The sequence below is a fragment of the Anolis carolinensis genome, chromosome 3 (genome assembly GCF_035594765.1).
Source record: "Anolis carolinensis isolate JA03-04 chromosome 3, rAnoCar3.1.pri, whole genome shotgun sequence".
NCBI lineage: Eukaryota > Metazoa > Chordata > Lepidosauria > Squamata > Dactyloidae > Anolis > Anolis carolinensis.
In genome coordinates, this window is record NC_085843.1 from 34,139,757 (window position 1) to 34,163,243 (window position 23,487).

The 23,487-nt window shown below is 42.2% G+C and overlaps 1 protein-coding gene across 1 annotated transcript in view; it reads right to left on the reverse strand.

Moving 5' to 3' along the window:
- The window catches only part of stard13 (StAR related lipid transfer domain containing 13), a 272,259-nt gene that overhangs the window by 183,075 nt on the left and 65,697 nt on the right, over positions 1 to 23,487 (reverse strand). Inside the window, exon 4 of the mRNA XM_062974708.1 lies at positions 16,758 to 16,791. Within this exon, the coding sequence (XP_062830778.1) occupies positions 16,758 to 16,791 (34 nt within the window). The remainder of the gene's footprint in view (positions 1 to 16,757; positions 16,792 to 23,487) is intronic.

A 23,487-nucleotide genomic window follows, 5' to 3' on the forward strand; every position in this document is an offset into this window, starting at 1 on the left:
ACTACAACTCTCAGGATTCCATGGCATTACACAATGGCAGTTAAAGTGGTGTCCAGCTGTATTAATTCTACAGTGTGGATGCATCCCATGTTTCAGGAGGAAAAAAAAACTTCCATGCCTCACTAGCTTGAAAATGTTGACTTTTGGACCACAATTCTCCATTTTCCCAGCCAATAACTTAAAATAAAAAAGGTTCCCACTCCTTCATAGCATAGTCCCGATCCTGTCCCCATATCACAGTAGGAAATAAATAGGAAAGAAACCTTAGACTTTTATTTTTAAAGCTCTTCCTAAAATTAACTGAGGGGCTTAGTAACTGGAGGAAGATCAAACAAACCATGTAGCTGCTATTTCTTTATAACACAGTCCTTCACTGGTACATTTAGTGGAGCATTAATAACAGCCAAGGTCATTTAAGGAATTCTGTTATATTACTGCAGTGCAGCACCTCTCCTGCCAGACTCTTGCTGCTCTGCAAAATTCAGTATTATGGTGCATCAGCAAATATGCTGTTATGTACTGATACTAGCGAGCTGTTCATCATTAGTTGGTAGGAAAGGGAATGTTTCTCTATTTAACTTGGAAAGGAAATTATATTTATGTTAACAAGAAGAATAAAGTTTGGAACTGCATTATATGAGCAGTGTTGATCCAGCCTTAGTCAGACAGTAGAACAAGTGGCTGTGCTGGCTGGGGATTGTCGCTGTAGTTCAAAAAGTTACTTTTTGAAGATTGCCTTTCATATTTCTTTCAACTGCTGTTTTTCAGAATCTTAATTATCACAGAGCTAGGTATCTATATATATAATAAAAGTCAATGTTTGTATGCGGCGGTGCGGTGGAGTATCTGTGTATCTGTCAGCTTTCTGATTGGCCACCACTATCACAGGCCACAGTGACTGCCAGGAACGACGGACCTGGCCCAAACGTGACACGCTTAACCCCCATGATGCACTTTATGTCCTGGTGCCGTTTGGGGAAGGATGGACCACGGGTGATGGGATATGTAGTACTTTCAATCACTACGACTCCCACAGGCCACTGTGATGCCCACCAGTGACAGAACTGGACCAAACTTGCCACACACAACCCCCATGAACCCCTTTCCGTCCTGGGGCAGATTCGGGGAGGATGGACCAAGTAGCTTCACTCACTTCTTGCTCTGGAAGTTGTAGTTCACCTTTATACAGACAGCACTGAACCCAGCCTATGAGGCTTGATAAGGAAGCAAGACTCTGTGAGGAATTTGGGGAAAACAGCACCTAAAACTTGGGTGAGATCATACGCCTCCACACGAGGACTTGTGTGGCTGAACAACATCAGAATGTTACCAAATGTGGGTGGCCATACAACAAGATAGCATAATTGATGAATGAGGAAGAACATGCAAGGCTCTCATTGAAATTGGAGTTCCTCAATACACATATTCAGTTCAGAAAATATACAACACTCTGTGCTTAAGCCTAGCAAGATAAACTAGAAATGCATCACTGCAAAATTAAAATGCATTTATCAAGTCTTGCTGAAAGTTATCTCTCAAAGATTCTTGGTCACTGCATGAGCTTTGTATTCACATCCGCCTCCTCTGCCCAATGCACATTACACATCAGGTCAAATCCCATCTTCTTCATACAATTCATGTAGGTCACCTTGATCAATCATACGGTAGTCTTTCAGCCTTACCAAATTTACAGGGTAATTGTTAGGCTAAAAATGGTGGTTGGTGAGGAAGAATAATGCACAGTACTTTTAGCTCCAGGATATAAATAGAATTACAACTAACCCTCTACTTTTTCAGGTTTAACTTTTGCAGATTTGATTATTCAGGAATTTGAATTAAAATGTTCTCTTTAGGAATGTCAAGGTGCTCCAGTATGACTCTACAGTCAATATCTGATGGAAATCGACCATAATAGAGTCATACTGCAGGATCTAGAGAGGTGGTTCTCAACTTGTGAGCTCCCAGATGTTTTGGGCCTTCAACTCCAGAAATTCTAACAGCTGGTAAACTTGTTGAGAACCACTGACCTAGAGATTCCTAGAGATGTACTGTCTCAGATGAAAAAGAATAGGTTTTTAAAATGTGTGTTTATTCCACTTTTGCAGAGGTACTGCACCCCTAATTCCAGTGATTATGGAAGGCTGACTGTAGTTAAGTAAGACATAGAAGGGTGAAATATCATTGTGATAAAACAATCTGGATTTTTTCAATGGTCTTTAAGGATGTTTTTCTTAGGCTACAATCCTGTACACATTTACCTGAGAGTAAATTCCTTTGGATTTATTGGGGTTACTTACGTATAGCCATATGTGTTTGACTGCATAGGTAATGTGAATACAATATTGCTCTGCAGAAGACATTTCTCTCACTGTAGATAGTGAATCTCCTAGTAGTGGAGCTCTACAAATTACAGCATCCTTCCCATGATTCTGTATTGGCTTGGCCCATATGCACACATGTTTGTACTCATACACAGATATAGTATTAATAAATCAAAATGAAGAGGTTGAGAGAAGAAGACCAGCGAAAAAGAGGCCTGAAAATTAGTGATGGAATGAAGACTTTGAGATTTGGGATAGGTTAGTTGAAAAAGAGCTTTGCCCTTGTTGGGAAGCTCTAATGAAATGAACCCCGAATCCCCTCTTTTAATTTACCTAAGTCTTCAAATAGACCTGGAGGACTGCTTTCCACAATCACCATTTTCCTGCTCTCCGCCCAACATGACCATGTAGTGGCCAAGAATGAATGGGGCAGTGGAAGCTCAGTAATACAGAATTGTGGGAATTGTGGTTTGGTGAGGCACCAGCACTCTTTGGCAGAGAAGGCCAAAGACTTTGTAAAACTACAATTCCCAGGATTTCATAGCACTGAGCCATGGCACATAAAGTAGTGTCAATCTGCATTAATTCTGCATTGTGGATGCACCCAAGGATATCCCTGGGAGATTTGGGAACACACTTGCATCATCATATGTCAGCTATCAAAACATGACTGCTTAATGATCTTCAGCTACACCTGCCCTTGGCACATCCCCTAAATTGTTGTGTTGGGGAGAAAGGAAAATAGTGACATACGGTTTTCTAAAATGATCCCACACTGGAGAAAAATGGACTAAGTGACTTATTGTCTTTTGTGGGAATCAATAATAATCAGAAATACATCCCCACTTAAAATATAAAGCTTAGGCAAATCTCAAAAACAAATTTGCAAGCAAAACTTAAGGCCAGAGAAAGTATTTTCAAATCAGGAATACATTTTTGCAAAATTTATGCTGTTTTAGGGGAATTACAGCTGAGGTACAATTTAAAATCAAGGGGGAATATTAGGAGTGAGAGAGTGCTTGGTACATAGGTCTGAGGATGCTGTGGTTCAAAAGCTATCTTCTCAAATAAATTTAAGTGGTTCAGTCTGCATGCTTCCTTTCCCACTACAGATGGAAAGGCATTTTGTTTAACACCATAGGTTCACTGAAAGTAGCAGTTTTACACCTCTGGAGACTTCTTGTACTCCTTGCTTTGAACATTTGTAAAGCTTACAAAGCATTTCTAAGAAATACACAGCAAAAGAATAAATATTTTAAAATGAGAACAGCTGCAACCCATGGACCTGGGGAAAATGTCGACATGTACTTCAGTCAATTGCATAAATTAGGGAATTTCTGCAAATTAATGCACAAATTAAGAAAATGTGTTTGATTATGTGAAAAATTTGGTATAGAAAGAAAAGAAAAAAATCTCACAGCTGGATATGAAACAAGCAAAGGCAGGTGGGATTTAGAGAAACTCAATAAAACTGAATCTGAAAAGAAAATCACTTCTCTGTTTCCTTTTAATAACTGTATTGGTCATCCTGCTTTGTTCACTTTTTTGCAATTTTAATAAATAGACTTTAAATCGTCCATAATGTTATTTAAGTGCTACACACATGCACAGAATATTGACTAATTACTTTTTAGTACAGTTATAAGCAACAGTGTTGGAATTCTATACTGAAATAAAATCCATTTCTGTATGTAATCATATTTCCACCCGTTCAAGCACACCATAAAAGGGTTCTCCATGGAATTGGAATGGTTGTGTACAGCTGCGGCTTTTCTCAGAAAACATTTTAAGTATTCTGATAAACATATTGGAAGGTCTTTTGGACAGTCGAGGAAAAAGCATCCCAAGCATGCTGGTTTATTTTTTAAAGTTTAATGATATGCAAATAAAATGGTATGCTATACTAACAGAAGCAATTTTCCCTTACAAAATATGAGCTGTGGTGCTTGTTCCGTCCCCCAGGACGATGGTTTGCCTTACCTATTGGTCGTTTGTTTGTTTTCCCTCCTTTACATTTTGTTTGAGCCTCTGGCTGCAAAAGCCTAGGAAAAGTGGCTTGGAATCTGCAAGAGCTGGCTGCAGTTTTCTTTGCAGTGATTGGTCAAAGAGTGCAACATCTTAGGACCGCCCTTTTTACCAGGGTCTAGTCTCCATTTTAGAGCTTCATTCTGGCTATAGTCTTCCAACGTGCTGGAGCTGTGCAAAGCTAACTGGGACAAATCATCCTCAAAACCAGGCCAATCTAAGCCTATCCAAATTAGATAAGTATTGAATTATATTGATCTGGAATAGGAAATCTAGTTAGAGGAGCAAAGTTATTCCATCGCTTCTAGAACTAATCTTTGCTGTAAAGATAGGGAAGGAAAGAGTTTCTCCTTCTAATATAGGCAGCGTGATTAGGGTATAGTGGTTTTATAATCACTTTTGCCTTCTGGAACCAGGGATAATTCTGTGACTAAAACCTATAGAAATTTGTTTCATTTTCTGCAACTTTAAGATCTGCGCCAGGTTTACAACCTTGTATGAATAAACATCCTTTTTTGAAGTTATCCAGACTCAGTCGTTCAATATCTATAGGACAGCTTATAGGGATTTGCAGTTCGCCCGGATAAAGGACAGCACGTTTCAGTTTTATAGTTTTTTATTGTCCGGCGGACGGCACAGTTTTGAGGTCGATCAGCGGTTTTTCCGCTTCAGCTAGCTTGCACGGCTTTATAGTTTTTTATAGTTTAGGAAGTTTTAGTATAGGCTGCGGCTTTTCCGCCTGAGCTCAGTCTGCATACCTAAAGACTCTACCAGCGTCTGAGGCAGTGGAGCCCGCTCTCAGACCTGAAGGAGTCAAATAGTGGGGCTCTATTTCCTTGCTATTTGGCTCGCGTGTGCGCACGTAGCCCAGTGGCTTTCTGGGTTTGCACAGGCTGTGCAGTTCCCAGCAACGTCCAGGGCTCCCTCGGCGGTAGACCTCGAGCCGCGGAGCACCAGCGACAGTTCTTTGGCTGGCTCTGAGGCGTGGAGCCCACCAGAACCAGGCTAGAACCTGGACAGGCCTGGCAACGCTGCTGTGAGTTCGGCCGGAGCACTCAACCGGCTTTGACAGCCTCTTCATCAGGAGTTCGGCCGGAGCACTCGGCCGGCTTTGACCTGCCTCATGGTCCGGCGGTGGTGACCTGCCTCATCGTCCTGCGGTGGTGACCTGCCTCATTGACCTGCGGCGGTGACCTGCCTCATCGTCCTGCGGTGGTGACCTGCCTCATCGTCCTGCGGTGGTGACCTGCCTCATCGTCCTGCGGTGGTGACCTGCTTCATCGACCTGCGGTGGTGACCTCCCTTCACAGCGGGGAGGAGGCGTCTCTTCTCTCCTCCTTTCCAAAGCCAGCCTCGGTGCTCCTTCGGCGGCAGGCCTCGAGCCGCAGAGCACGAGGTGCTTGAAAATTTGGCGAAGTCGCCATTTTGGCAGTTTACGTCACTCGGGCAAGGGAGGTATCAAGTGGCAAGTTGCTGTCAGTTGGCATTTTGCAGCTTGCCCACCAAAGTCTGGCGCCAAAGGTCACAATCTTTGTAAAGTATAGTTACTTAGTGATATATATTGCTATGGTTAAGTGCTGTGCATTGTATTATATATTGCATTTGCTTTTATTGTAAATTTACTTGCAGGTATATTGCATTTGCCTTTGTTGTAAATTTACTTGCTATTAAGAATACATAATGTCTATGCAATTCCAAGATGATACAGATGGTATACCTCCTTCTGAGGCTGAAGGTAGGAATGAAAGGCCCCAAAGGATAAAGCACCCTTCAGCCAAGATGCTAGCCCATCTAATAGATGAAAAGGAGCTCCTCCATGTGAGGTTAGGTTCGGCATGGGAGCGAATTGTAACATTAATGGACAGAATAGAGAGCTTGGGTATCACAAGGGTGCCAGCCATATTACAGACAGACCTCGAAGAAGCCTTCGGTCTTTGGAGGGGTTTAGTGTCTAAGATAGTCCAGGTCCTCGAGCGCATTAACGCCAAGGATTCAGAGTTAGAAATAGGGAGTGTTTTAGCTGACACTAATGAGAAAGAAAATAGGGTGAGGGCAATCCTAGCTTCCTTATGCAGCCATGAGACCAATCTTTTGAAATCACCTGCTGTGGCACTTAGTCTTAAGTCCAACCGCTCTAGCCAGGTATCTAAACTAAGGGAGCGTGCATCGTCTAAACACAGCCACTCTAGCAAGTCTTCTGCTGCTGGGAGTGCCATCTCTTCCCTAGCTGCCTTGCACATTAAGGAGGCTGCACGTCTGGAGCTAAAGAGCAAGGTAGCGGGGGCGGAGGCTGATGCTAAGGCAGCTGATCTCACCCTTCCCTTTAAAGAAGAAGAGCAACGACTGCAAATAGAACAGGCCCGTAGACAAAGCGAAATGCAAATGGAACAGGCCCGTAGACAAAGCGAAATGCAAATAGAACAGGCTCGTATAGAGATGCTTAGAATAAAGATGGATGCCGCAGCCAAAAGGGTAAGGGCTGAGACTTTGGCCAAGGCCCTAATTGAGCCACTCACAGAAGAAAATGTAAGCCAGTTACCAATACAGGACCCTTCTGCCAAAGTGTTTGCGCACCTTGGCAGCATGTACAGCCAGTTTTCGGATGAGGAACAGGGAGACTTCTCTCCTTACCCAGAGCAGGGCCCCAAAGTCACTTTTGAGTTTCCTGCAGAGCAGAGCGTCATAGCGGGGAGCTCACCCTTGCTCGAGCTACCTGTGCCTCCTGCTAAAACCCTAGGTCAGTCAATCAGGGCCTCAAGGCCGAGTGCTAGTTGGCCCCTACAGACAGCTGCACAGGGAACCATCGATTCGTCAGTGGTCGATGTCATCCCTCCAAGAGGCCAAAGGTTGACGCAAGGTACATGGTGGGAGTCCACTCCACAACAGCAAACTCCTCAATTGTTCCCTTCGACGCCAGAGTCCCAGCTTGTCTCCATCATCAGAAGCCCCAGAAGAGATCTTAAGGACAAGGGTGTCGAAAAGTTTTCGGACAAGCCTGAGGAATTTCTTCTCTGGAAGGCCACCTTCCAGAGAGCAATCAGAGACTTAAAGTTATTGCCTGAGGAAGAACTGACTCTTCTGGCTGCATGGTTGGGCCCAGCCTCATCCTCACAAGTTAAGAAGATCTACGCAGCCCACGTAGCCGATCCCGACAAAGCCCTGGAAAAGGCCTGGGCCAGGTTGCAGCAGAGGTATGGGGCCAGCACAGAGATTGAAGCATCTCTTATGGACAAGCTCCAAAGGTTCCCAGCTTTAAAACTCAAAGACTTCAAACTCTTGTGGGACCTCAGCGATCTCCTTGCGGAATTAGAGTCGGCCAAGGAGAATCCAGAACTGCCCGGTTTGAAGTGCCTCGATCAGCACCTGTCCCAGAGGCAGATCTTGACCAAGCTGCCCTTCACTTTGCAAGAACGCTGGGGACAGGAGGTCTTCAACTACAAGGAGGCCCACTCCCAGGCATACCCTCCATTTTCTCATTTGGTCCAGTTCATCACCAGGGCGGCCAGAGAAAGGAATGATCCGCAGACGGGCCTCCCCACCTTATACCAAGGGGCCCAGCCAGAGAAGGCACCTAAAGTGGAGAAAAAACCATCCAGAGAGGCCAAAAGACCGGTTAGTGTTAAGGCTGTTGAAACTCAGCACAGGGCCAACGAATCCAAGTCAGAGGTGAAGGAGGTGCTCTGCCCCATTCACCAAAAGCCTCACAGTTTGGCCAACTGCCGGGAATTTGGCAAGAAGCCTTATAAAGAAAGACAACAGATTGTACAGAAGCTGGGCATATGTTTTAGGTGCTGTGGAGCAACTCTTCACTTTGCATCCAACTGCAAAGAGGACGTCAAATGCGCAAGGTGTAACAGCCTTAAGCATTGCACCGCGATGCACAACTCTGACGCTGTCTCCCGCGCCAAAGGGGACACGTCTTCCAAAGAAGGGTCATCTACTGAAGCCACCAACATGCAGGCCGCGTCACGGATGCAGGAGGATGCTCCATCGGTCACCTGTACTGAACTATGCTCTGACGTGCACCAGTTCAGAGTCTGCCATCCCATCTGCCTAGCAGATGTATATCCAGCCAGAAGACCTTGGCTTAAAAAGAGACTCTATGTGGCCCTAGATTCACAGAGCGATGCCTCCCTAGCTACTCCAGAGTTCTTCCGCATGTTTGACCTTAAAACCAAGATGGTCGATTACACCATGACCACATGTGCAGGAAAAAAGAAGTTGCAGGGTCGCATAGCATCTGGCTTTGTTGTCTCCTCTTGCGACCAGAAGAGACAGTTCAAGTTGCCAGACCTGATTGAGTGTTCCTCCATCCCTCGGAACAAAAAACAAATTGTAACTAGAGAAGTTGTGGAGGCTCATCCACATTTGCGACGGTTAAAGAATGCCATACCAGCCTTTCAGCCAGATGTGGACATTGCCCTTTTGCTTGGCTCGGACTGCCCGAGCTTGTTCTGTGTGAACGACCAAGTTAAAGGACCTCCAGGTGCACCTATCGCACAACAATTGCCATTAGGCTGGACAGTCATAGGCCCAGTGTGCATAAACAAGATGCACCCACCATCGTCGTTGGACTCCAATCAAGCACAGGTGCTTAAAGGTGGACGTCCTACACTTGTGCGCAGTTGCCTAAGTCACATCTCAGTCTACTGCTAAGCAATAACTCCAGAGTATTCCTCCATCTTCAAAGTCTCTGAGAGAGACGAAGCCACAGCGCTCTCGAAAGATGAGCAAAGGTTTTCGGACATTATGAATGCTCAAGTCTCACGAAGTGCAGAGGTGAAAGTTTGCAAGATGACCACAGAAATCAAGATGGGCCAAAGATCTTGCCTGGAACCACACCGTTTTGAACGTTTTTCGGAGTGGCACAGTCTTCTTAGAGCAGTAGCTAGGCTTATACATCGTTTAGCTTGCAAAGATAGTGAGCCTTTACAGGTCCAGGATATGATAAAGGCTAAGAGCGTCATATTCAAGTCAGTACAGAGATCTGCTTTCAAGCAGGAAATAGCTAGGCTAGAGCAAGGGCTCAACATCCCTAATCAAAGTCTTCTAAATGAGTTAAACCCATTTCTAGACAAGGAGGGCATTTTAAGAGTGGGAGGGAGGTTAGCTAAGGCTAAACTCAAAGTGTGTACAAAGAACCCCATCATTGTACCCCCCAATAGCCATATTGCTTTGTTGTTGGTTCGTCACTACCATGAGAAAATCCATCATCAGGGTAGAACTCTAACTGAGGCAGCCCTTAGAAATGAAGGTCTGTGGGTGGTAAATGCTAAAAGTTTGGTCAGCAGTGTTATTTTCAAATGTGTTAAATGCAGGCGCCTTAGGCGAAACTGTCAAAGTCAGTTGATGGCAGAACTACCTCAGGATAGGACTTTGACAGACCCACCCTTTTCCCATGTGGGAATCGATGTGTTTGGTCCTTGGGAGGTTGTCACTAGGAAAACCAGGGGTGGTGTTGTAAATAACAAGAGGTGGGCAGTTTTGTTTACTTGTTTAGTAATACGAGCTGTCCATATAGAAGTCATAGAAGGGATGGACACTTCATCATTTTTAAACGCATTAAAAAGGTTCATAGCCCTCAGAGGGCCAATTAAGTCAATTCGGTCGGACTGTGGCACCAATTTTGTAGGTGCGACCAAAGAACTCAATTGTGTGTCTAGGTTTGGGAGAGACCCAAAGGTTCAGAACTTTACGAATACTGAACAAATTATGTGGACTTTCAATGTTCCTCACGCCTCCCACATGGGTGGTGTTTGGGAGAGGATGATTGGTATTAGTCGCAAAATCCTTAATGCCATGCTTTTGAGTCATAGGTCATTGACGCATGATGTTTTGGTGACACTTATGGCGGAAGTTACCGCAATTATCAACAACCGGCCGCTGGTTCCCCTTACCAGTGACCCTGAGAACTTACAACCACTGACTCCTGCACTTATTTTGACACAAAAGGTGCCAGGATGGAAGGACATCATGTTGCCAGTTCCGGACGGAACTCACCGTGCCCTGTGGAAACAGGTGCAGTCCTTGGCCAACCACTTTTGGAAAAGGTGGAAAGCTGAGTACTTAAGCCAGCTTCAAGCTAGAAGAATCTGGCAAAGCCCACAGGACAACATTGAGGTTAACAACGTTGTGTTGTTAAAGGACAAAGACTTGCCCCGCCATGCATGGCCCATGGGCATTGTATTAAAGACCTTTCCTTGCCCGGACGGTAAGGTCAGGAAAGTTCAATTAAAGACTTGCAACAGAGGCAAAGTGTCCATTTTGGACAGACCAATTAGTGACCTCGTGTTGCTTATTGGAGATGTTTAAAGTTCTAGTGTTTGTATTGTTGTGTATACAAAGGTGTTTGTATGTTTTTGATTGGTAAATTCCCACATCCTGGGAATTTAGCGGGGAGTGTTCCGTCCCCCAGGACGATGGTTTGCCTTACCTATTGGTCGTTTGTTTGTTTTCCCTCCTTTACATTTTGTTTGAGCCTCTGGCTGCAAAAGCCTAGGAAAAGTGGCTTGGAATCTGCAAGAGCTGGCTGCAGTTTTCTTTGCAGTGATTGGTCAAAGAGTGCAACATCTTAGGACCGCCCTTTTTACCAGGGTCTAGTCTCCATTTTAGAGCTTCATTCTGGCTATAGTCTTCCAACGTGCTGGAGCTGTGCAAAGCTAACTGGGACAAATCATCCTCAAAACCAGGCCAATCTAAGCCTATCCAAATTAGATAAGTATTGAATTATATTGATCTGGAATAGGAAATCTAGTTAGAGGAGCAAAGTTATTCCATCGCTTCTAGAACTAATCTTTGCTGTAAAGATAGGGAAGGAAAGAGTTTCTCCTTCTAATATAGGCAGCGTGATTAGGGTATAGTGGTTTTATAATCACTTTTGCCTTCTGGAACCAGGGATAATTCTGTGACTAAAACCTATAGAAATTTGTTTCATTTTCTGCAACTTTAAGATCTGCGCCAGGTTTACAACCTTGTATGAATAAACATCCTTTTTTGAAGTTATCCAGACTCAGTCGTTCAATATCTATAGGACAGCTTATAGGGATTTGCAGTTCGCCCGGATAAAGGACAGCACGTTTCAGTTTTATAGTTTTTTATTGTCCGGCGGACGGCACAGTGCTACTGGTAGCAATGGACCAGAAGTCTGCAAAGTCAGTGAATATTATGCAGGCAAACTGTCATTATGGACAGTTCTTATTATGGACAGAACTTATTGTCTTGACTGGATATCATGAATGAGTATGGCATTGAACCATATACTTCTTACTGTACTAAGGCCTCACTGTTTTGAACTGAGTAACTGAACTGAGTGTATATAATTTATCTTGTTTATGAACAAGAACAATCAATATGGAAAGGAAATCCTGTAGCACCTTAGAGACTAAATGAGTGAATGAAGTTGGTAGTATAAACTTTCACAAACTAAGGGTGCATTTACATTGTAGAATTAATGCAGTTTGACACGACTCTAATTATCTTGGCTCAATGCTATGGAATCATGGGAGCTGTAATTTTACGAGGTCTTTAGAATTCTCTGACAAAGAATTCTGGCACCTAGTCAAACTATAAATCCCAGAATTCCATAGCATTGAACCATGGCAGTTAAAGTGATGTCAAACTGCATTAAATATATAGCGTAAATACACCCAATGTCAGATTCATTTTAGGCTGAGTCAACACAGCCAAAATAAAGAGGTCTAACCACTCAGCTACTCTGGGATCTAGATGACACATGACTGAATTAGCAGCAGAAGGGCAGCACCCAGCTGTTAATGTAGGGACTATATTATGAGTTCTAAAGCACAGGTCCACCTTTCCCTATTGCCTGGTTTGCTCCTGCAGAATTCTGAGAAATGTAGTTTAGAGAAGACAAGGAGCTCCCTGGCTGAGAATTCCAAAGACTGTAAACTTCATTTCCAGAATTCTACAGGAGTAAACAAGGTGATAGAGGAAACTCGGACCTGTGCTTTAGAACTTTAATTTGATATTGTCCCAGGTCAAGCCAACATAAAATTTACTCTTAAGCTTCCAGGAAGGCCTGAAGTGATCTTGGAGTTTTGGAGATATGGCTAGCTGGATCAGGCTGGATTCGGTTTGATCCCCTGTCCACACCTCCAGTGAACCCACTGTTGCATTGCCATTAACAAGTAGTTCCCTGATAGGGTCTTGCTTATGACATTGCTTCTATTGATGTCAATAGAAGGGGGTTTGTCATGTGGTCAGAAATGTGACATCACCAGCAAACCACTGGCAGGGAATTGCTTGTCAGTGGCAGTGTAGTGGCAGTGACCTCAATGTGTTATCTGCCTGTATGGCCATGTGGATGGCCAAAGAGCTCTGGGGATCCTCCTAGGTTATATCATAGCAGCTCTAGAGTGTTTTAACCTGCATTACCTATAGAGTTGTAGTCCATCACTTCTAAGCAAGGCCATTGAGAGCAGGGCTATTGAGCTAGGGTTGACAATTTTTTTCAAATAGCAGTATAGGACACCTCTTTCTGTTTCCAGATCACCTCAGGTGGCTGCTAAACATGAGGTAGGCCTATATAAAGCTCACCTCAAGTCCTATGAGAGATGTGTGTGGATAAAAATAGTTATTACCAGTGCGGGGGAAAACAGAGCTGTAGTTTCAATGTAAAACTTTGTTAGTGGTGCCATCAAAGTATGTGTGATGTCCTACCTAGAGGTAGCCTCCTCTGATGAGTAAGGGGGGGGGGGGCTACGAGAGACATATTGCAGTTAAGAGCTAGAAGGAGCTAGTAGTCCTTGTCTGGAGCCAGAAGTGGCTGAGACTATTGGCTTGGAAGTGGAACCTGAATCATTACATGTAGACCCTTAAGAGCCCTAATCAAAGATAATGCACCATTCTAAATATTGAAGATTAAAGTGACAGCAACCTGCCTCGCCTTGCTTTGAAAAGGAAACTCTTGAGCTAATGATATCAGCTGTGCTGATTTAAAGCTGTCTATGAATTAGCATAACCAAGATTGTCTCTTTGCTGTGAGAGATCTGTTATCTCTGACTGCATTATGGTGCATTTTCTGCTCTCATTTTCTGGACTCCAGATTGCTCCTTGGGCCATTATCTTCAGCGACTCCCTGCTTAGCTTTGCATGTTTTTGCTACTTTTCCTGTTCAGATCCTGAATCACTCTTCTGCTGTTATGGGACCTCTACATTTGAGCCTGTTCTAGTTTGGGGCTGTATTTGACCCTGAATTTGACTGTGTTCTGGCTGAGTTTTCCATAGTCTGCTCCATAGTTTTCTCTCTCAAATCACAGGCACTTCTCACTGTGAAACAGGGCAGCATGATTTTTTGGCAGAAGTCTAGGATACCCTTCAGGAGAATGAGCAGAAGAGCTTTCAAATTCCATAGGGTTGAAATAAGTGAAATGTGAATGATCATCTAGAGAAGAAAGGACATAAGACATCTGGAGTCTAAAACAACCAGCCCTTACTGGAGAAATAGCCTCAGCTGGATGAGGCACCAATGTTCCATCCAAAAGGCAGCACAAGATTTCTGGGAACAGAGCTTCCTGTCACATCTTAGCTCATAAATAGCACATGCACTTCATACAGAATTCTAGATAGAGTGGAGAAAAAGTAGTATCCTCTAATAAAGGACTATAGAATAAGCATATAAATCCAGTGCAGACTCATTTGTACACAAGAACAATATATACTATGGTATGGCCATCAAATGCTCATTAACTCGCAAATGGAGAGTGAGGGTACTTCCACTGAAAACTTAACTGTGGGCACTGTAATAAGTAACCTGAACTATTTAACAATCAATATAGGTAGCATTTATATCCCTCAGAGAATTATGTGGCTGTCTTTTCATATCTACATGCCAAGTCACATTGGAGGCAGTATGCTAAGCAGATGAAAATACATGCTACTAGTTTCATTGCATGAATGCAGTATCAACAGGATAACATTACATTGGAGAGGGTCCCATAGGACCTAGGAGATGATGGTGGGTGACTATGCTAATAGTTTCCCATTAAACAAGACTCTTGGTATTCAAAGAACAACCACATAGCACTGAGGCTCAAAGTCCAGGACCTCATCACACTAGGGCATGGATCCACTTTAAATCCAGTTTCTGTCTCACGAAGAATTCTGGGGTTTGTCGTTTAGGGAGGGTCATTTAAACAACTCAGCCTGACAGGTCCTGAGCTTCACTAAACTACAAACCCCAGAATCCTGCAGGAGGCAGAAACTGGATTTAAAGTGGATCCATGCTCTAGTGTGATGAGACTGTAGGTTATGAAGAAGACATTGCCATTGCCAATGTGTGTCCCCAGTAAAATTCATAAAAGATGTAACACTACTATGCCTAAGACTTCTCCATTTTCTTTTCTTCAATATCTGCGGGATACAAAAATTGATATGTGGAATGATATGGTGTATGTAGCGTAATGATGGAATGCATGGATGCTATCTAACACTTGCCTTGCAATACAGTATTTTTCAAACTTCTTGAAATGGTCATTGGCCATCTTGATTCTAATAGTTTCAGTCTCACAATTGAATGTTGGCCTTTTTCTGTGGTGTGCATTGATCTGTAGATTGCTGTATCCAGTGGCATTAGAATAGAATAAAACTTTCCTAATCCATCCTAAAACCACTAATGATTGAGTTTTCATCAGGAAAAAGCCCAAACTATTCTTCAGTTTCTTCTTCTTTTTTAGAAATTGCAATTTGCTACCTTTAAGACTGAAAATCTATTATGAATGAGTTGGGGGGGGGGGGGGGTAGGCTTCTTTGCCAAGAGTTGGTGAAGCCACCCAGAAGGGCTACATCTTAGTCCTACACTTTCTTGGATCTCTTTGCATGCCTTGTTTCATATCCAGTAATGGAACATGGTCTATACATTAACAATCTCTGTAGTAACACATAATTTAGGTCTAAAACATGATGATTATCTTGCTTAACTTAACCAAGAACAGGATAGGTATCATAATAGCAGGGTAATTAAGCCAAAATATAGAAAGCCTTTGAAAAAGCTTGGAATCTAATTCTTTATCAATGTGATAATTCATACAATATTATTTTTCTTGAGTATTCCAAGACAGGGCAAAGTGTAAAACCAGTGCTACAATCAGAGAAGATAGCTGATGAAAGAGCTAGATAAAAAACTATGATTAAATCAAAATGATTCATTTGGAGAAAAAAGGTCTTGCTTCAAAATAGCATGAATATATATTCCATCTGTAAGTATATTGAAGGCACACTTATTATATTTAGTAGCTAAAAGTCAGTGTGCACAAAAATAGCAGGTGAGATGTTTATGTAGAAAGTGGTGATTTATTATTAAAAACAGTAACACTTTGTTGACATAGCTGTAGAAGTGGGACAGCAAAGAATTACCAATTAAGACTTCAATTTTCTAGGCTTGAACTATCTACTTGCCAATTCATCATCTTTGTCAGTATACATATATCAGTTCTGACCCTGACTGAATAGATTATTATCTCACTTGTTTTTTGCTCAGTTTTATGCAGCTTCCCTCAGAAAAGGTTTCAAAATGTAATTGTGGAACAGAAGGAACACTCGTTGATAACAATCTTCTAAGCTATGCAAAATCACAGGGTTTAAGCCAGTTCTTTAGACAAAATGTAGTAAAAAGATAAGTACAAACTCAAACTTGAATGACAAAAATTAGCATAGTTTTGGATATTACAAGCATTGCAGTTAAAAAATTTTTTTAAAAAAAATCCTAGGATGGCACATGTATTTTCATTTGCAGCAATTCTTATGACTTTCTATTTTGATAATTGTTTTTTCTTGTTCTGTCTTATAAATATAAACTTTTCTGAACCTGATTCACTATATTTGGAAGCTAAACTCCCAGCTTCTAACAGGACATTCTGTAAAATGCTCAGGTTTGTAGTTTAGTGAGGCCCATGGGATCTCTAGCCAAGATTTCGAAATGTCCCACCTAAACTGCAAATCCCAAACTTCCATGGTATGTTTACGTGACAGTGTTAAAGTGGAACTATAACACTATAACAGTGTAGTTGCAGGCATCCTCAAAACTGTGGCCCTCCAGCTGTTTGAGCTTCCAACTCCCAAAATTCCTGACCATTGCAAAAGCTGGCTAGGGTTTCTGGGAATTGGGAGGACCAAAGAACTAAAGGGCCACAGTTTGAGATGCCTGATAAAATGTGGTAGAACTGAGTTTATGTACTAGAAATATTGGACTGTTTTCACACACTCTTACATTTGCTTTGTTCTGTCATACCAAACAACGAAGGCATTCTGTCTTCTATTGATATCTAACATATTCAGCATGTCCAACACTCTGTATATTCATTTGTTATGCACACCACATTCTTTTCAAAAGAACTGAATGGCAATAATAGAAGAGTAACAGGCAATACACATTTTAAAAAGTTACAGACCTACCTGCTTTTTCTCTATCCAGCTTTTGAGACAGCATCTGTAAGAAATAATTATTTTCCTTAGTTGTTGTTTCTTCTCTCCAATACAATAGGATTCTTCTATCTATGGGGATATATTCCTAGACCTCCTCCCCCATGAGCATAAGTAATAATGCTGAACCTTGTATTTTAATTATACTTGGGCCAGAAGCATATTCTACAAACAGGGAGGTCTCTATGCAGGAGAATAAATAGACACAAATTGGACATTAGAAGTGGAAATGCCCAAACATTCAGTTGCACAATATTTCAGCCTCACTAGACATACAGTATGGGATTTAAAGGCTGCAGTCTTTGAACAAGGAAATTCCAAAAGAAGAGTAGACAGAGAAACAGCTTAACTAAATCAGATTCACAAATTCTAGTCCATTAGCAGAGATAGGAACAAAGGCAATGGGTTCATGACATGCTACATGTATTATTACAAGAGCCCTTAGTGTATACATAACAAAGGGAATCTTCTCAGATAATGTTTTGAACTAAAGGAAATTGACTTTTGGTAAGATTTATTGCTTTCCACATGACCATTGACTATTGTAAAAATATGAAAAACCTCTATCACTTTACACAGCGTTTTGAAAACTTAGGGCAAAGGCCATCTTTCTTGATGCTTTTAAATTCCATCCCACAACTATGCTTTATATCCTGAGGCTAGATATCACTACATTGCATCTGAAGAAGTGGGTTTATATCCATGAAAACTCAAGCTAAATTTAAAACCAGAATCTTAAAGGTGGCATGCTACAGTCCTTCTTTATTCCCCTCCTGTTCCATTCTCCCTTTTTGTTATCCAGTTCCTGAGGTGGGTGAAATTCAGTACTATGTGGGTGTCTGTAGTGCGTAAGAGTTATGGAACTCATACACTGTATTTTATTAGTGCCAAGTCAGCTGAGTCTGTATAATTTATTGGTCACCATGCACACCAGATGTTATGGCCTATGTGATAAGCAAGTGATGCAGCTCATGATGTGATCTGTAGTTGCCTCTAATTTTCACAGTAATATGGATGAATTGTTTGACTTGTTTTTCATAATGCAGCTTGTGATTTTTCAATTTACCACTGTAACAGAGATACACAATGTGCTTTTGAAATGACATCAATAATAGAAAATACATTTTAGTGCAATTCAAACATGTGTCCATCCTTATCACTCAATCCTTTATGACAAATTATGTAACAAAAATACAGACTGTGTTTGAGTTTAACCTGACAGATTAGAAAACATTTATAGAGATAATGCATTTTAGACAACTTAATAGCAAAATCCATGGAGTACCAACATTTTTTTTCTGAGCTATATGGAAGTATGCTAACTTAATCCACAGAAAGCCCAATTTAAATCACAAAGCACAGCACAAGCACATAAGGGCTCTGACCAACACACACACACACAGAGTTGCTCAGATATTTTATAACTCGGTACCTAATGTCCATTTCATTGACAAGTACACAATGTTAAATGTAACACATAATTTTACTAGCAGTAGTTAAAAATAAGCATCAGTCAGCCAAGCATTAAAATATTAATTCAATTTTCTTTCTTCCTGAGATTTAGAACCTGTGATCACAGAAAAGTAATTTCTCAATTACTAGATTAAAAGAAGGGGAAATCTGTAATTTTTCTTCATATAATTTGCCTATAGTTCTCTCTTCCTAACATAATAAAAACTTGGTATGAGACAAAATACAGGAGGAGAGTGCATTTAAGTCAGGGGATTTTAGCAAAACACCAAATACCCTTCTATACATCCATCACGGACTTGGTGCCAAACTAAACCTGATGACTGCCATGCCACTTGCTACTCGGCATTTTTCTCATTAAACCCAAACTGATAGGTTGTCCTGAATAAAACAGTTACATAATGCTGATGCGTATGTAGGGGTGACATTTATTGAAACTTGTGGAAGGACTTAATTTTTGCATTCCCTGGTCTAAACTGGTATATGATATGGACCTGATGGGATTCCTGAGCTGATACAACAACTCCACCAGCTCATTGAAAAAGTGTGGGTGACCGAGAAAATCCCAGCAGACTTCAAGGATGCCACCATCATCACCCTTTTCAAGAAAGGGGATAGAACAGACTGCGGGAACTATCGTGGTATCTCCCTTTTAACCTCCGCTGGGAAAATCCTCGCAAGAATCCTTGCAAACCGCCTTCTCCCTGTTTCAGAAGACACCCTCCCAGAATCCCAGAATGGCTTCCGTCCCTCCAGAGGAACAGTAGACATGATCTTCACTGCACAACAGCTCCAAGAAAAATGCAGGGAACAAAATCAACCTCTGTACATGGCATTCATTGACCTTGCAAAGGCATTTGACACAGTGAATCGCAGCGCTCTCTGGACCATCCTCCAAAAAAATCGGGTGCCCTGACAAATTTGTGAACATCCTGCGGCTCCTCCATGATGACATGATGGCAACAGTCTTGGACAGCAACGGCTCCCAAAGTGACCCATTTAAGGTGGAATCAGGTGTCAAGCAGGAATGTGTCATTGCCCCTACCTTATTTTCCATCTTCATCTCTATACTTTACCTTGTTGATGGGAAGCTTCCCACCGGAGTGGAAATTATGTATCGAACAGATGGCAAGCTATTTAACCTCAGCAGACTGAGAGCCAAAACCAAGGTCACCACAACATCTGTTATAGAACTCCAATATGCCGATGACAACATAGTCTGTGCGCATTCAGAAGACGACCTATAAGCCACTCTAAACACCTTCGCAGAAGCATACGAGAAGCTCGGCCTCTCACTGAACATTGAGAAAGCCAAAGTGCTCTTCCAACAGGCACCAGCTAACCCCTCTGCAATGCCAGGAATAAGCTTAATGGTGTAACATTAGAAAACGTTGACCATTTCCGCTACCTTGGCAGCCACCTCTCCACAAAAGACAACATCGACACTGAAATAAAACACCGCTTGAGCTCTGCGAGTACAGCATTTTTCAGAATGAAGCAGAGAGTGTTTGAGGATTGGGACATCCGTAGAGATACCAAGGTGCTTGTTTATAAAGCCATTGTCCTCCCAACCATGCTCTACGCCTGCAAAACGTGAACAGTCTACAGACATCACACTCAACTCCTGGAGTGTTTCCATCAGCGTTGCCTCCAAAAAATCCTGCAAATCTCTTGGGAAGACAGGCGGACAAATGTCAGCGTGCTGGAAGAAGCAAAGACCACCAGCACTGAGGCAATGTTCCTACGGTATCAACTCCGCTTGACTGGCCACGTTGTCCGAATGCCCGATCACCATCTCCCAAAGCAGTTACTCTACTCCCAACTCAAGAATCGAAAGCAGAATGTTGATGGGCAGGAAAAGAGATTTAAAGATGGGCTCAATGCCAACCATAAAACTTTGGCATAGACACTGAGAACTAGGAAGCCCTGGCCCTTGAGCACTCTAACTGGAGGTCAGCTGTGAACAGTAGTGCTGCAGAGTTCGAAGAGGCACAAATGGAGGGCTTAAGGGAGAAACGTACCAAGAGGAAGGAGCATCAAGCCAACCCTGACCGGGACCGCCTTCCACCTGGAAACCGATGTCCTCATTGTGGGAGAACATGTGGATCAAGAATAGGTCTCTTCAGCCACCTATGGACCCACCCCCAAGACCCCACAACTGGAGGACCATCATCCTCAGCCTACGAGGGATTGCCTAAGAGAAGATGATATGGTGTATAGTATTATAGTTATAAACTATTATTCCTTTCAGCTGTCATTTAGAGAGTATTAATAAGTATCTGCTAGACCCGTGGTTCTCAGACTGGGGTCCCCAGATGTGTTTGGCCTTCAATTCCCAGAAATTCTAACAGCTGGCAAACTGGCTGAGATTTCTGGGAGGTGTGGGCCAAAAACATCTGGGGACCTCAGGTTGAGAACCACTGTGCCAGACAGTTCTAGTGTTTCACCAAACGATGAATCCCAGAGTTCCACAGAGTATACTCAATGACACTTAACGTGAGTTCACTGTACAATCTTTGTATAGTATGAAAGTGGCCTAAGCTGCAATGTGTTCAGAGAAGGGCAACCAAGATGAAAAAAAAAAGATAATCAAGCTCAGAGAGAAACAGCTTAGAGAACTGGATATACAATAGAGTCTTGCTTTTCCAATATACAGGAGGGTGATGTCTAAATCTTTGCTCCATGCCATGCTCTTCATCCAGTTCTGAAGTAGATTCACTGCTTCACAGTAGCAAATCCACTGCTTCTAATGCCTCTTCAGTCAAGTAGTCATGATAAGGACATTTTAATCTGTATGACCTTCTCAGTGGTGGCCCCTCGGCTGTGGAACTCCCTCCCCAGTGAGATTAGATTGGCCCACTCCCTCCTGATATTCAGAAAACAGGTCAAAACCTGGCTGTGCAAGCAGGCATTCGAGGAATGATTGCAATATGTAAGCAGCTATAGGAAACCATGGGATTGATGCAATGCTTTAAAGGCCTTAATTTTAAATTTGATGTTTTATGGTATGTCTGATTTTTATATAGTTTTAATTAGCTTACTTATGATTATATGTGTTGATTTTAGACTCGTAATGCTTTCTTTTATATTGTTGTGAGATATTGAATCTTCGCCATTTACTATGTTGCTAAACCGCTTTGAGTCCCCAATGGGGTATTAAATGAAATAAAATAAATAAATAAATAAATGGTCAGCAAGTACTTGATAGCAACACAACTGGCTCATGCACCAAGCAAGGGTGAAATTTTGAGGTGAGACACCTTTCTACTTGGACACAGGCCACCAATACCTATTAAGGCTCTAGTTTGTTTACCTAACAGTGGCTTCCTTTTTTAATATGCACAGTGCAATCCAGGCTTACATCTGGATGGTGGAATAAATTTGATACTGTGAATTAACAAATGAAAACCATGTGGCTAAGCTAATTTGCCAGAGTTTGGTTGAAATCAATGAAATGCAAAATCACTTTTCAAGTTCCTGGCTGCTTTCTTTTCATGTTATATTCTATGCAATGCAACATCCATATGCATATCGACTGCAATAAAGGTTACTCAAAGAGATTCTGGAAGCCGTCAGCCTGCTTTCAATTGCACCACTTCAATCACTTACAGCATATAATCCTGCAAAAACAATTCATGGTTGTCCTGTGCCTGCCTAGAATAGAAACACTGCAAGATGAATGCTACAGAAGGGTCCTTCAGTATTTCTTAGGAAGGTCGTTTGGCCTCACTTAAAAGAGAGCGAGTGAGCAAGCGAGTGAGAGAAAATAAGGATGTGTTTGTCTGCATTGCAGAGTGCCATAAAAATCATTCAGTTGCTCAGTTGTTTCCCCAAGGAACAAAAGGTATTGAGGCTAGTTCATTTTTGCCAATCCCTGCATCTGAAAAGTGACAGAGGCAATTTAAAAGCAATTTCTTAGGGAACATTAGATCCCCCCTTCTTGCTTTTACAAGTCAAATCTATTCTGTGTAAATTAAAAAACATGAACCATTTATTTTATCTAAATGGATTTTAGTACTGCTTGGAAAGATGATAAGAGAGAGCAGATTTAAAGCACCTTAGTGGAAGGAGCTCCTCAGCATCTAACTTCCTTCTTATACCCTGTGCAATATGTTTTCACAAGAAAAAGATTGATCATGATGGATTTCAATGATTTGCTCTTTTACAAGCTTGTCTCTCCTTGAACAGATGTACTTTAAGAAAATGACTGGTTCTTTCAATGGATGATCAGACAAACAGGTTTTTGTTGTTTATTAGTTCAGTCTTTTCCAACTCTTCGTGACCTCATGGACCAGCCCACGCCAGAGCTCCCTGTCAGCAGTCTCCGCCCCCAGCTCCTTCAAGGTCAAGCCAGTCACTTCAAGGATACCATCCATCCACCATGCCCTTGGTCGCCCCTATTCCTTTTTCCTTCCATTTTCCACAGCATCATTCTTTTCTCTAAGCTTTCCTATCTTCTCATTATGTGGCCAAAGTACTTCATCTTTGCCTCTACTATCCTTCCCTCCAGTGAACAGCCAGGCATTATTTCCTAGAGTATGGACTGGGTGGATCTTCTTGCGGTCCAAGGCACACTCAGAATTTTCATCCAACATCACAGTTCAAATGTGTCTATCTTTCTTCACTCAGTCTTCTTTATAGCCCAGCTCTCGCATCCATAGATTACTACGGGGAACACTGTTGCTTCAACTGAGGGTGAGAGTATACAGCCCTGCCGCACTCCTTTCCCAATCTTGAACCAGTCTGTTGTTCCGTGGTCTGTTCTGACTATTGCTACTTGGTCGTTACACAGATTCCTCAGGAGACAGACAAGGTGACTTGGTATCCCCATACCACTAAACATGCCACAATTTATTATGATCCACATAGTCAAAGGCTTTAGAATAGACAATAAAACAGAAATAGACGTTTTTCTGAAACTCCCTGCCTTCCTCCATTTTCCAGCGGATATTGGCAATTTGGTCTCTTGTTCCTCTGCCTTTTCTAAACCCAGCTTGTACAGGTATACATCACAATTAAGTCTTAGAGAATCTAATCAATCAAATGGCTGCAACAGAGCCCTTGCATGGTTACACATTGATAGGAATATATTTTCATAACCTGTTAAGATTATGATCCCAATATGGTTAAATATTAGTGCAGAGCAGTAAAAACGCAGAAGACTAGGGGTTTATGTGAGCAGAGGTAAAAAGAAATTAAACAATAAGACAAAATATCCAGCCTCCCTTTCCCT